The sequence below is a fragment of the Carassius carassius genome, chromosome 37 (genome assembly GCF_963082965.1).
Source record: "Carassius carassius chromosome 37, fCarCar2.1, whole genome shotgun sequence".
Taxonomy (NCBI): domain Eukaryota; kingdom Metazoa; phylum Chordata; class Actinopteri; order Cypriniformes; family Cyprinidae; genus Carassius; species Carassius carassius.
Genome location: NC_081791.1, coordinates 5,808,362 through 5,822,571, shown reverse-complemented (window position 1 = coordinate 5,822,571; position 14,210 = coordinate 5,808,362). Strand labels below are relative to the sequence as shown.

The following is a 14,210-nucleotide window of genomic DNA, read 5'->3' as shown; positions in this document are numbered from 1 at the left end:
GAATGTCAGCAGTGTGAAAAGGTACTATGTGTTTATAAAAGTATAAATTCATGCTAAACATCTCCATCTTTCTTCCAGAAACAGTTTTATAACATGATGGTATTCATTTCTTGAATCCACTGATACTCTTTCACAGTATCATTCACGGTGTACAAGCTATAGATAATCAGTACATGCCTGTCTTTGTATTTTTTCTTTACCATAAATAATACCATCCTTTTAAAATCAATATATTTCCAAAGTCCGCCTCCTGTGTTCCTCCTCAAACTATTTCTCCGTCATCTGACCTCAAAATTGCTTTCTTTTCAGCATTCCTCTCCGCCAGCCTCTCTCTCTCCCTCTCTCTCTCCCTCTCTCTCTCCCTGTAATACTCCTCTTTCAGGTTTTCCCTCTCTCTGCGCCTCCACCCTTTGGCGGTCACGTGGTAGAGATCCACATTATTGCCGGAGTACGCGTCTCTGTAGGTGGCGCGGAACACGGCCTCCCTGGCGACGGCAGTGGCCTCCTGGACGCTCATTCCCCAGTAAACACTGCTGTCCAGGATTGAGTACGCATAGGGGGACCCCGAGCCCACAGAGAACAGCTCCCCCTGCAGGCGCAGCCCATCACTGCACACATAAATAACCCGCGGGCCGCATATTCTCGAACGACTTCTGACGACTTGTTGAGCATTAGCAGCTATCAATGGTTGAGGCGCTGAGGCAACACTTGCAGCTGATTGGCTGCTTGAAACGCTGGCTGTCATTTGATTGGTTGGAGTATTTCCACATTGAGGCGCTGAGGGAACACTTGTTTCTGATTGGCTGCTTGAATCGCTGGCTGTCATTTGATTGGTTGGAGTATTTGCATGTTTCTCAGTAAACAGGTGCTCGCGTTTTTCGTCGTCCCCATCCCATCCACACAGTGTGGCTGCGACGCACAGCTCCGTGCCTTTGAATGGATGCAGCATGTGGGACAGCAGTTTGGCGGCGCCCCCTGTTGACAGCCTGCGGTGGTGTCGAAGCTGGTACAGCCTGAGCTCCCGAGCCAGGATGCGCTTCCAGAGCGCGCAGTCAGCCGATGTCCCCGAGGTGGTGCCCACCAGGTGGGAGTGGATGGGTAAGACCTTCGGGGCCGCGGGACAGGCCACCAGCCCCGAGCAGCTGGAGCGCGTGTCGGCTGCGGCGATCACTCCTCCCTGGAACGCGAAGCCGAGAGTTGTGGTGCCGTGAGAGAGAGTGAACGGTAACGGAACGGAGGGAGAGATGGGGCAAGGTGTGGGTGGAGGAAGAGAGATGGACGGCAGTGAGAGTGAGGGGTGAAGATGGTCTATTTCCAGTAACTTCGTTGGCGCTGAACTGAGGCTAGTTTGACCAAAGTTTATTGGGCTCTCTGTGAGGTATTCAGCTATCGGCATGTAAAACTCCAGAGGACTCAAGCCGCCCCTCCCAGGCAGCCTTGTAGAAAAAGCTTCTCCGTGAATCCCCCCTCCGGACAGATGAGTGGAATCTTCCGGCATAAAGGACCGTGAGAGTGGAGCAGTCCATTGAGGAAACAGAGGGGTGTTGTGCAAGCCGCATACATCCTGCAAAGCCATAAACTATTGTTCAGATATACAATAAATTGTAACTCTGTCAATTATTACACTGTATGACATGAACTGCAAAAACATGTCATATATGAGATGCTCTTTATTCAGTCTTGTCTCCTTATAGGCCTATGGGTCAGTTTGTTGGTAAATAAGACCTGGATTATATCAGAATTCGATTCCCCTCTGCCTTCCTGGTGTTTTTATCTTCTTGTGGTGGTGATTGGCTGTTGAAAGAAAAATCAAACATGCAGAGCCTCTTAGACCACCACTGTTCTTGATCCACACATTATTATTGTGGAAAAGCGAAAGCAATAGACCCAGAAAGATTATCCAGTTCTCAATCCACTTGACGTCTGTATTCAAAGTCCAGTCTTAACCCACTAGTATCATAAACTCAATAAGCTGTAAAGGGATCAAGGGCTGTTTATATAAGCACCATTCCCTGATTGACTTAACCAGAAACGCATAAAAATGCCAAAGCCTTTCAAGCTTGACAATATATGTCATGAATTTTCATTTTCATTTTCAAAGCATAGCATGTTTTGTGCCGTTGTGCTGTTTGTTACACTAACACTCAATCACTCATACAAAAGATACAGTAGGCCTTACAGCATGCAGCAGACATAATGATATACAACAAACAGGGCTAAAATAATTTTCAAACATGTTATGCAAACATAAAAAATAAATTTTTTTTACAAAGTTACAAAAAATATGTCAAATAAATCAAACAATTTAACTTTTTTACTATATTATTTCACCAAATAAAAGCTTTGATAAGAGACATTTTAAAATTGAAATGATCCCAAACTCTGTAGTATGCATTTTAACCATTTTAACTCTCATTTGCATTTTAACTCTGGCAGCGGGACATTTTGTATTATAAATGTTGCTTATTTAATTTTGATTTTTAATATTATTGCGAGAAAATTGCAAGATTACACATACTAGGATTTAATTGAATTTAAATAATCCTATTGTCAAAGCTTGCCTGTAATTTTCAGCAATAAAAAGAAAATAGCCTATTATAATAATAAATTATTAATAGCATACTATATATAAATATATAAGTATGTAAACGGAAAATACATTTATTTATTTTATTGAATGTTTTGTTGTTTCACAATGGTTCTTTGGACTTGAGACAGGAAAATGAACGAAAAAATATAGTAGATGACATTAAGTTTGACCTCCTCCTGTAATAAAAGAACAGCACTTGCTGGAGGTTAACCTTCTGTCACTCAACATTTCTTGGAAAAGGGAAACCCATGACGCTCGGCGTTCTGTTGAGTCGCGTCGCGTCGCTGCAGAGCAGATGAGCTGATCCACTCACAATGCCAGAGTGAGACGCAAACACACCTGTCATTCTCACACACGGAAGAGCGCCACACGCAGTGAAACATGTCGGGACAGTAAACACTCGAGCTTCATAATGGTCACACAGATCTGCGAATGTTGCGTTTGATCGCTTCATGACCTCGCGTCGCGTTCATTAGACAGCGAAGATGAGAGCTGTGTTGCGTCTCATCTCCACAGCTCTTATTCTCTCTCCGGTAAGACACTCTCAACTTTATTTTCACGTCTGTGCAGCTTTCATAATTGCTCGAGTTTCAGCTTTGAACCCTATTTCAATTTAATATCATGAATCGTGTCCATCTTTTTTACTTGTATTATTTTTATTTAAAGAAAGGAGTGATTTATTAGCCTTATTTGTATGTTACACTAACAGAAAGTAGGCTACCACGATCTTACCATATTTTTTACGCGACTACCATAAAAAAAAATGGTACAATGGACGTACCATGGTACTAGGGTATTCTGTGAAGTACTTTGGAGTGTACATTTTGTATACGATTGATGTACATAACTTGTAGTATTAAGACAAAAAAAAAGAAAAAGAAAGAAAAGAAAAATGTTTTGTTTAAAGATAATAACGCCTGTATTACAACTACTAAGTAACTAGCCTACATGTCTTTTTTATTATTATTTTTTTTTATTATTGGATTTTGACATTAACCTCATCTTTCAAATGATCATTACTGTGTGAAATCCTGCTATATTAAAAATCTATAGACAAAATAATAGGCTACATGACACTGGACCACAAAGCCAGTAATTAAAGGGTCATTTCTTAAAAAAGAGACTGATACTGAATAAATAAGCTTTCCATTGTATGGTTTGTTAGGATAAGACAATATTTGGCTCAGATAAAACTATTAGAAAATCTGGAATCTGTGTATAAAAACAAACAAACAAACAAACAAAAAACAATATAGAGAAATTTTCCTTTAAAGATAATTTCATTATTTTACCCACTTCCTCCCATTCTTGACTGGTTGTCAAGGCTGTATATATATATATATATATATATATATATATATATATATATATATGTAGATTTTATAAAGAAAAAAAAGTGATTTTGGTGTCCGATTTTTTTAACCAAAACTATATTTTGCTTATTACTTAAACCATTGCAGATTAAATCATATAACTTACATTATAATAAATGTTTGATTCTCATGCTAAATGTGATGCATTTTAAACTGTTAATTTCAAACCAAAATGCTATTACATCTAACTAAACATTGGATGACAGGGTTGGGGTAAGTTGTAACACAATTTAGCATTCCCTTACATAGAATGAGTACTTTCATGTATTTTCATTTCAAAGGAAATGTGGGTAAAATGTGCCCTATGCAGTTTCTGGATCCACCAAACCTGCACTCTATAGGGTTAAAAACATCGGTTTGACACCATTGTGAATTTATACTCTATCGCACACACAAATTTACACAAATTATTTGTTGTTGTTAAATCTACATATTCTTTACCTCGGTACACTGGAGTTGAGAGTTCAGTAAGCATAAAATACTGTTAAGGAGGTTTGTTCTAGTAGTCCAATTTACACACACATGCACACACACTCCTGCATCAAAGAGAAAGTGGATTATAGATGTGGTGATTCCTAGAAAATGCGTCATTGTTTTGTATTGTTCTTTTAGATTGTTTCAATAAACCTGTTTTTGAAGCAACCTTTATGAGGTGGCTGCTGTTTTTGCTTCTTTTGTCTGACTGTTACAACCCCAGCAGTGGGGAAGATTGTAACCAAGACACTCCATGTATTCGCCATCAACTTCTAAGGGCTGTGATATTCTTTCAGAGGTTTGGATTAGTGCCTTTTGTAGTGAAATCTATAAAATATCTTCATGGAACATGGTCTTTTCTTAATATCATAACGATTTTTGGCATAAAAGAAAAATCAATAAGTTTGATCCATACAATGTATTGTTGGCTATTGCTACAAATATACTAGTGCTACTTATGACTGGTTTTGTGCTCCTGGATCACATATCACAATTGCAAACAGAAAATAATAATTTTCTTTATTGTTTTTTTTTTTTATTAATTAATTTGTAAGTGAAATATGATCCTAGCTTTTTGGTCCAGCGTCAAGCCAAAGCGTGATCTGGACTATTTCATTGAGTCATATTTGCTGTCTAAATGTAAAATACTCAGAATACAGCCATAACATATTTTCTAATCTTTCATACTGGAGACTGAAATGTGTGTCTGTCTCTCTAAAGGTTTTGTGTGAGTCTCCTGATGCTGATGGGACTCATCATGAAGACTTTGTGCGGTTTGGAAATGTTCTTGACAGCGTGATGGAAAAATGTAATGTACAGGTGCAGTATAACTGCTCTGCTGCCTGTCGATTAGGGGTCGAAATTGTCATTTCTACCCCAAGAAGGACAGGAGTGATAGTCTACAGAAGGACCTGGACTAACCATAAGAGATTGGGAAAACCCAGATCCAGAACGGTTCATCTTGCGTTTCCTCCCGCTGTGGTGTACCGGAGAGACTTTTTTGTCAGGCGACCACTGGAGACATGTGATGTGGTGCTGAGGGCCTGGATGGTTCATCTTTTTGAAAATGAAATTGGTGGCAGCCATGATAAAGGATATGACCAATCTCTTGTGAGAACTTCTACATCTTTGAGGACTCTTCCACTCCCTGAGCGTCCAGCATATCCACAGACAAGTTCGGTCTCATGGGGCGCATGGCTGATGTGGCAGCTGACCAAAGATACTGTGAGGAAATGTCCACATGAGTCAGGTGGGAACATAATGCTCTAGATTCTTCCCACATATGGAACACAAAAAGTCATTCACTTTCTGAAAATCTTATTCACAATCATGTTCCGAATTCTACATGCCTCCTCACACTAGGTTTATCATCAATGATGCCGAAATCACCATTGATTCTCATGTATGCTGTTTCCAAATATGATATATCAGTTCAAATAAATAAGACTGATAACAAGATTTTACATGACATGGTGTCCAGCAAAAATGAGAAAACTAGTTTAGGTTGTTTGAAGATACTGTCTTGATTTACCAGGTGCATCAATGGTCAATTATACTTCTACACTCATTTATTTGTTCATTTGTGTCTTTCCAGACATTGTGGATATCCTGACCTTTCCATTTGCGAGCACCGGTGAGAGGTTTGGTGTCATACACAAATTCTCCTCCTTTAGAAACAGAGATCTAGAATGGAGACGTATCCTTGCTTTCAAAGAGCCAAGGTCAGACTTGCTGTCAAGAGGCTTCATTCAAATTCTCACTGTTACAACACGCCTATAATAAATATCCAAAAAAGAGCCTAGCAACTCCCTAGAAAGTATTAACAACACCTTAGCAACTGCTTAGCAACACTTAAGCAGCCACCAAACCACATAGCAACACAATAGCTACTCCTCAAGACATGTCCAAGAAACTATCCTAAATGCAACACCTTTGTAATAAAATATCTTAACAACATTCAGCAATGTCATAGAAATGACACTGAACACCTTAGCAACAACCTGGCAACACCCATACAACCACCCAGAATACACCATATAGCCACCACTCAGAACATCTTAAGCCCCTTTCACACTGCAATTCCGGCAAATACACGGGTAAAGTGTTCCGGCAATTGTTCCCGGGTCGCTAGATTTTGCACTTTCACACTGCCAGTGATTACCCGGAATATGTGCGTGCTTTCACACACAACCTGTAAAGGTCCCATAACGACACGTGACATCAGGGCGTGACGTGTAATGTATGAGTGTAATGAACTGATCTCTTCTTCATTACAGTTTGCACATATTTTTTTGTCGCGAACGTTGATCTTCCTTCAAAACAGCCAGTAAAAGAGTCACGGGATAACGCGCGTCATCACTTCGACACGGCATTAGATCTGGCTTTTGTTCACACAGCGCTCGTCCCGGATTGAACCCGGCAATGTTACTAGGTCTCCAACCCGGGTTCAATGCCGGAATCAATCCCGGGACCCCCACAGAGCACCTTAGCAACACCCTTAGTCTCCAGTCACAAAACCTTATCAACACCCTAGTCGTCAGTCACAAAACCTTATCAACACCCTAGTCTTCAGTCAGAAAACCTTATCAACACCCTAGTCGTCAGTCACAAAACCTTATCAAAACCCTAGTCATCAGTCACAAAACCTTATCTAACGCCCTTGTCTTCAGTCAGAAAACCTTATCAACACCCTAGTCGTCAGTCACAAAACTTTATCAACACCCTAGTCATCAGTCACAAAACCTTATCAACACCCTAGTCTTCAGTCACAAAACCTTATCAACACCCTAGTCTTCAGTCAGAAAACCTTATCAACACCCTAGTCGTCAGTAACAAAACCTTATCAACACCCTAGGCATCAGTCACAAAACCTTATCTAACGCCCTTGTCTTCAGTCAGAAAACCTTATCAACACCCTAGTCGTCAGTCACAAAACCTTATCAACACCCTAGTCATCAGTCACAAAACCTTATCAACACCCTAGTCTTCAGTCACAAAACCTTATCAACACCCTAGTCATCAGTCAAAAAACCTTATCAACACCCTAGTCTTCAGTCACAAAACCTTATCAACACCCTAGTCTTCAGTCACAAAACCTTATCAACACCCTAGTCATCAGTCACAAAACCTTATCAACACCCTAGTCTTCAGTCACAAAACCTAATCAACACCCTAGTCTTCAGTCATAAAACTTTACCAACACACTAGTCTTCAGTCAGAAAACCTTATCAACACCCTAGTCTTCAGTCACAAAACCTTATCAACACCCTAGTCGTCAGTCACAAAACCTTATCAACACCCTAGTCGTCAGTCACAAAACCTTATCAACACCCTAGTCGTCAGTCACAAAACCTTATCAACACCCTAGTCTTCAGTCACAAAACCTTAACAACACCCTAGTCATCAGTCACAAAACCTTATCAACACCCTAGTCTTCAGTCAGAAAACCTTATCAACACCCTAGTCTTCAGTCATAAAACTTTAACAACACACTATTCTTCAGTCAGAAAACCTTATCAACACCCTAGTCTTCAGTCATAAAACCTCAACAACACACTAGTCTTCAGTCAGAAAACCTTATTAACACCCTAGTCTTCAGTCAGAAAACTTTATCAACACCCTAGTCTCCAGTCACAAAACCTTATCAACACCCTAGTCTTCAGTCACAAAACCTTAACAACACACTAGTCTTCAGTCAGAAAACCTTATCAACACCCTAGTCTCCAGTCAGAAAACCTTATGAACACCCTAGTCGTCAGTCACAAAACCTTATCAACACCCTAGTTTTCAGTCAGAAAACCTTATCAACACACTAGTCTTTAGTCATAAAACCTTAACAACACACTAGTCTTCAGTCATAAAACCTTATCAACACCCTAGTCGTCAATCACAAAACCTTATCAACACTCTAGTCTCCAGTCAGAAAACCTTATCAACACCCTAGTTTTCAGTCAGAAAACCTTATCAACACCCTAGTCTCCAGTCAGAAAACCTTATCAACACCCTAGTCTCCAGTCAGAAAACCTTATCAACATCCTAGTCTTCAGTCAGAAAACCTTAACAAAACACTAGTCTTCAGTCAGAAAACCTTATCAACACCCTAGTCTTCAGTCAGAAAACCTTATCAACACCCTAGTCTCCAGGCACAAAACCTTAGCAACACCCTAGTCTCCAGTCACAAAACCTTAGCAACACCCTAGTCTTCACTCAGAAAACCTTATCAACACCCTAGTCGTCAGTCACAAAACCTTATCAACACCCTAGTCTCCAGTCACAAAACCTTATCAACACTCTAGTCTCCAGTCATAAAACCTTAAAAACACACTAGTCTTCAGTCAAAAAACCTTAGCAACACCCTAGTCTTCAGTCACAAAACCTTATCAACACCCTAGTCTCCAGTCACAAAACCTTATCAACACTAGTCTCCAGTCATAAAACCTTAAAAACACACTAGTCGTCAGTAACAAAACCTTATCAACACCCTAGTCATCAGTCACAAAACCTTATCTAACGCCCTTGTCTTCAGTCAGAAAACCTTATCAACACCCTAGTCGTCAGTCACAAAACCTTATCAACACCCTAGTCATCAGTCACAAAACCTTATCAACACCCTAGTCTTCAGTCACAAAACCTTATCAACACCCTAGTCATCAGTCAAAAAACCTTATCAACACCCTAGTCTTCAGTCACAAAACCTTATCAACACCCTAGTCTTCAGTCACAAAACCTTATCAACACCCTAGTCATCAGTCACAAAACCTTATCAACACCCTAGTCTTCAGTCACAAAACCTAATCAACACCCTAGTCTTCAGTCATAAAACTTTACCAACACACTAGTCTTCAGTCAGAAAACCTTATCAACACCCTAGTCTTCAGTCACAAAACCTTATCAACACCCTAGTCGTCAGTCACAAAACCTTATCAACACCCTAGTCGTCAGTCACAAAACCTTATCAACACCCTAGTCTTCAGTCACAAAACCTTAACAACACCCTAGTCATCAGTCACAAAACCTTATCAACACCCTAGTCTTCAGTCAGAAAACCTTATCAACACCCTAGTCTTCAGTCATAAAACTTTAACAACACACTATTCTTCAGTCAGAAAACCTTATCAACACCCTAGTCTTCAGTCATAAAACCTCAACAACACACTAGTCTTCAGTCAGAAAACCTTATTAACACCCTAGTCTTCAGTCAGAAAACTTTATCAACACCCTAGTCTCCAGTCACAAAACCTTATCAACACCCTAGTCTTCAGTCACAAAACCTTAACAACACACTAGTCTTCAGTCAGAAAACCTTATCAACACCCTAGTCTCCAGTCAGAAAACCTTATGAACAGCCTAGTCGTCAGTCACAAAACCTTATCAACACCCTAGTTTTCAGTCAGAAAACCTTATCAACACACTAGTCTTTAGTCATAAAACCTTAACAACACACTAGTCTTCAGTCATAAAACCTTATCAACACCCTAGTCGTCAATCACAAAACCTTATCAACACTCTAGTCTCCAGTCAGAAAACCTTATCAACACCCTAGTTTTCAGTCAGAAAACCTTATCAACACCCTAGTCTCCAGTCAGAAAACCTTATCAACACCCTAGTCTTCAGTCAGAAAACCTTAACAAAACACTAGTCTTCAGTCAGAAAACCTTATCAACACCCTAGTCTTCAGTCAGAAAACCTTATCAACACCCTAGTCTCCAGTCACAAAACCTTAGCAACACCCTAGTCTCCAGTCACAAAACCTTAGCAACACCCTAGTCTTCACTCAGAAAACCTTATCAACACCCTAGTCGTCAATCACAAAACCTTATCAACACTCTAGTCTCCAGTCAGAAAACCTTATCAACACCCTAGTTTTCAGTCAGAAAACCTTATCAACACCCTAGTCTCCAGTCAGAAAACCTTATCAACATCCTAGTCTTCAGTCAGAAAACCTTAACAAAACACTAGTCTTCAGTCAGAAAACCTTATCAACACCCTAGTCTTCAGTCAGAAAACCTTATCAACACCCTAGTCTCCAGTAACAAAACCTTAGCAACACCCTAGTCTCCAGTCACAAAACCTTAGCAACACCCTAGTCTTCACTCAGAAAACCTTATCAACACCCTAGTCGTCAGTCACAAAACCTTATCAACACCCTAGTCTCCAGTCACAAAACCTTATCAACACTCTAGTCTCCAGTCATAAAACCTTAAAAACACACTAGTCTTCAGTCAAAAAACCTTAGCAACACCCTAGTCTTCAGTCAGAAAACCTTAGCAACACCCTAGTCTCCAGTCACAGAACCTTAGCAACACCCTAGTCTCCAGTCACAAAACCTTAGCAACACCCTAGTCTTCAGTCAGAAAACCTTATCAACACCCTAGTCTTCAGTCATAAAACCTTAACAACACACTAGTCTTCAGTCACAAAACCTTATCAACACCCTAGTCTTCAGTCAGAAAACCTTATCAACACCCTAGTCTCCAGTCACAAAACCTTAGCAACACCCTAGTCTCCAGTCACAAAACCTTAGCAACATCCTAGTCTTCAGTCAGAAAACCTTAGGAACACCCTAGTCTCCAGTCATAAAACCTTAACAACACACTAGTCTTCAGTCACAAAACCTTATCAACACCCTAGTCTTCAGTCAGAAAACCTTATCAACACCCTAGTCTCCAGTCACAAAACTTTAGCAACACCCTAGTCTCCAGTCACAAAACCTTAGCAACACCCTAGTCTTCACTCAGAAAACCTTATCAACACCCTAGTCGTCAGTCACAAAACCTTATCAACACCCTAGTCTCCAGTCACAAAACCTTATCAACACCCTAGTCTCCAGTCACAAAACCTTATCAACACCCTAGTCTCCAGTCATAAAACCTTAACAACACACTAGTCTTAAGTCAGAAAACCTTATCACCACCCTAGTCTCCAGTCACAAAACCTTATCAACGCCCTAGTCTCAAGTCACAAAACCTTAGCAACACCCTAGTTTTCACTCAGAAAACCTTATCAACACCCTAGTCTTCAGACGAAAAAAAACTTATCAACACCCTTGTCTCCAGTCACAAAACCTTATCAACACCCTAGTCTTCAGACAAAAAAACTTATCAACACCCTAGTCTCCAGTCACAAAACCTTATCAACACCCTAGTCGTCAATCACAAAACCTTATCAACACCCTATTCGTCAGTCACAAAACCTTATTAACACCCTATTCGTCAGTCACAAAACCTTATCAACACCCTAGTCTCCAGTCAGAAAACCTTATCAACACCCTAGTCGTCAATCACAAAACCTTATCAACACCCTATTCATCAGTCACAAAACCTTATCAACACCCTAGTCTCCAGTCAGAAAACCTTATCAACACCCTAGTCTCCAGTCAGAAAACCTTATCAACACCCTAGTCTTCAGTCAGAAAACCTTATCAACACCCTAGTCTTCAGTCATAAAACCTTAACAACACACTAGTCTTCTGTCAGAAAACCTTATCAACACCCTAGTCTTCAGTCAGAAAACCTTATCAACACCCTATTCTTCAGTCAGAAAACCTTATCAACACCCTAGTCTCCAGTCACAAAACCTTAGCAACACCCTAGTCTTCACTCAGAAAACCTTATCAACACCCTATTCGTCAGTCACAAAACCTTATCAACACCCTCGTCTCCAGTCACAAAACCTTAGCAACACCCTAGTCTCCAGTCACAAAACCTTAGCAACACCCTAGTCTCCAGTCATAAAACCTTAAAAACACACTAGTCTTCAGTCACAAAACCTTAGCAACACCCTAGTCTCCAGTCACAAAACCTTAGCAACACCGTAGTCTCCAGTCACAAAACCTTAGCAACACCCTAGTCTTCAGTCAGAAAACCTTATCAACACCCTAGTCTTCAGTCAGAAAACCTTAACAACACCCTAGTCTCCAGTCATAAAACCTTAACAACACACTAGTCTTCAGTCACAAAACCTTATCAACACCCTAGTCTTCAGTCAGAAAACCTTATCAACACCCTAGTCTCCAGTCACAAAACCTTAGCAACACCCTAGTCTCCAGTCACAAAACCTTAGCAACATCCTAGTCTTCAGTCAGAAAACCTTAGGAACACCCTAGTCTCCAGTCATAAAACCTTAACAACACACTAGTCTTCAGTCACAAAACCTTATCAACACCCTAGTCTTCAGTCAGAAAACCTTATCAACACCCTAGTCTCCAGTCACAAAACTTTAGCAACACCCTAGTCTCCAGTCACAAAACCTTAGCAACACCCTAGTCTTCACTCAGAAAACCTTATCAACACCCTAGTCGTCAGTCACAAAACCTTATCAACACCCTAGTCTCCAGTCACAAAACCTTATCAACACCCTAGTCTCCAGTCACAAAACCTTATCAACACCCTAGTCTCCAGTCATAAAACCTTAACAACACACTAGTCTTAAGTCAGAAAACCTTATCACCACCCTAGTCTCCAGTCACAAAACCTTATCAACGCCCTAGTCTCAAGTCACAAAACCTTAGCAACACCCTAGTTTTCACTCAGAAAACCTTATCAACACCCTAGTCTTCAGACGAAAAAAAACTTATCAACACCCTTGTCTCCAGTCACAAAACCTTATCAACACCCTAGTCTTCAGACAAAAAAACTTATCAACACCCTAGTCTCCAGTCACAAAACCTTATCAACACCCTAGTCGTCAATCACAAAACCTTATCAACACCCTATTCGTCAGTCACAAAACCTTATTAACACCCTATTCGTCAGTCACAAAACCTTATCAACACCCTAGTCTCCAGTCAGAAAACCTTATCAACACCCTAGTCGTCAATCACAAAACCTTATCAACACCCTATTCATCAGTCACAAAACCTTATCAACACCCTAGTCTCCAGTCAGAAAACCTTATCAACACCCTAGTCTCCAGTCAGAAAACCTTATCAACACCCTAGTCTTCAGTCAGAAAACCTTATCAACACCCTAGTCTTCAGTCATAAAACCTTAACAACACACTAGTCTTCTGTCAGAAAACCTTATCAACACCCTAGTCTTCAGTCAGAAAACCTTATCAACACCCTATTCTTCAGTCAGAAAACCTTATCAACACCCTAGTCTCCAGTCACAAAACCTTAGCAACACCCTAGTCTTCACTCAGAAAACCTTATCAACACCCTATTCGTCAGTCACAAAACCTTATCAACACCCTCGTCTCCAGTCACAAAACCTTAGCAACACCCTAGTCTCCAGTCACAAAACCTTAGCAACACCCTAGTCTCCAGTCATAAAACCTTAAAAACACACTAGTCTTCAGTCACAAAACCTTAGCAACACCCTAGTCTCCAGTCACAAAACCTTAGCAACACCGTAGTCTCCAGTCACAAAACCTTAGCAACACCCTAGTCTTCAGTCAGAAAACCTTATCAACACCCTAGTCTTCAGTCAGAAAACCTTAACAACACCCTAGTCTCCAGTCATAAAACCTTAACAACACACTAGTCTTCAGTCACAAAACCTTATCAACACCCTAGTCTTCAGTCAGAAAACCTTATCAACACCCTAGTCTCCAGTCACAAAACCTTAGCAACACCCTAGTCTCCAGTGACAAAACCTTAGCAACACCCTAGTCTTCACTCAGAAAACCTTATCAACACCCTAGTCGTCAGTCACAAAACCTTATCAACACCCTAGTGTCCAGTCACAAAACCTTATCAACACCCTAGTCTCCAGTCACAAAACCTTATCAACACCCTAGTCTCCAGTCATAAAACCTTAACAACACACTAGTCT

At 40.5% G+C, this 14,210-nt stretch overlaps 2 protein-coding genes across 2 annotated transcripts in view; one reads left to right on the top strand and one right to left on the bottom strand.

The window, feature by feature from the left end:
• Window positions 1–224: 224 nt before the first annotated feature.
• Window positions 225–1,752, bottom strand: psmb11b (proteasome 20S subunit beta 11b). Its single transcript, XM_059526980.1, has one exon. The coding sequence runs from the start codon at window positions 1,574–1,576 to the stop codon at window positions 263–265; it is 1,314 nt and encodes a 437-aa protein (XP_059382963.1). The 5' UTR covers window positions 1,577–1,752; the 3' UTR covers window positions 225–262.
• Window positions 1,753–2,847: 1,095 nt separating this feature from the next.
• LOC132117883 (protein sel-1 homolog 3) overlaps window positions 2,848–14,210 on the top strand; it is a 37,140-nt gene continuing 25,777 nt past the window's right edge. Inside the window, exons 1-3 of the mRNA XM_059527221.1 lie at window positions 2,848–3,123; window positions 5,158–5,686; window positions 6,032–6,158. Of these exons, the coding sequence (XP_059383204.1) occupies window positions 3,076–3,123; window positions 5,158–5,686; window positions 6,032–6,158 (704 nt within the window). The 5' untranslated portion in view covers window positions 2,848–3,075. The remainder of the gene's footprint in view (window positions 3,124–5,157; window positions 5,687–6,031; window positions 6,159–14,210) is intronic.

What these genes read in the sequence shown, in the direction of transcription:
- psmb11b (XM_059526980.1), bottom strand. Translation starts at nt 1,576, where the DNA reads ATGGCTTTGCAGGATGTATGCGGCTTGCACAACACCCCTCTGTTTCCT.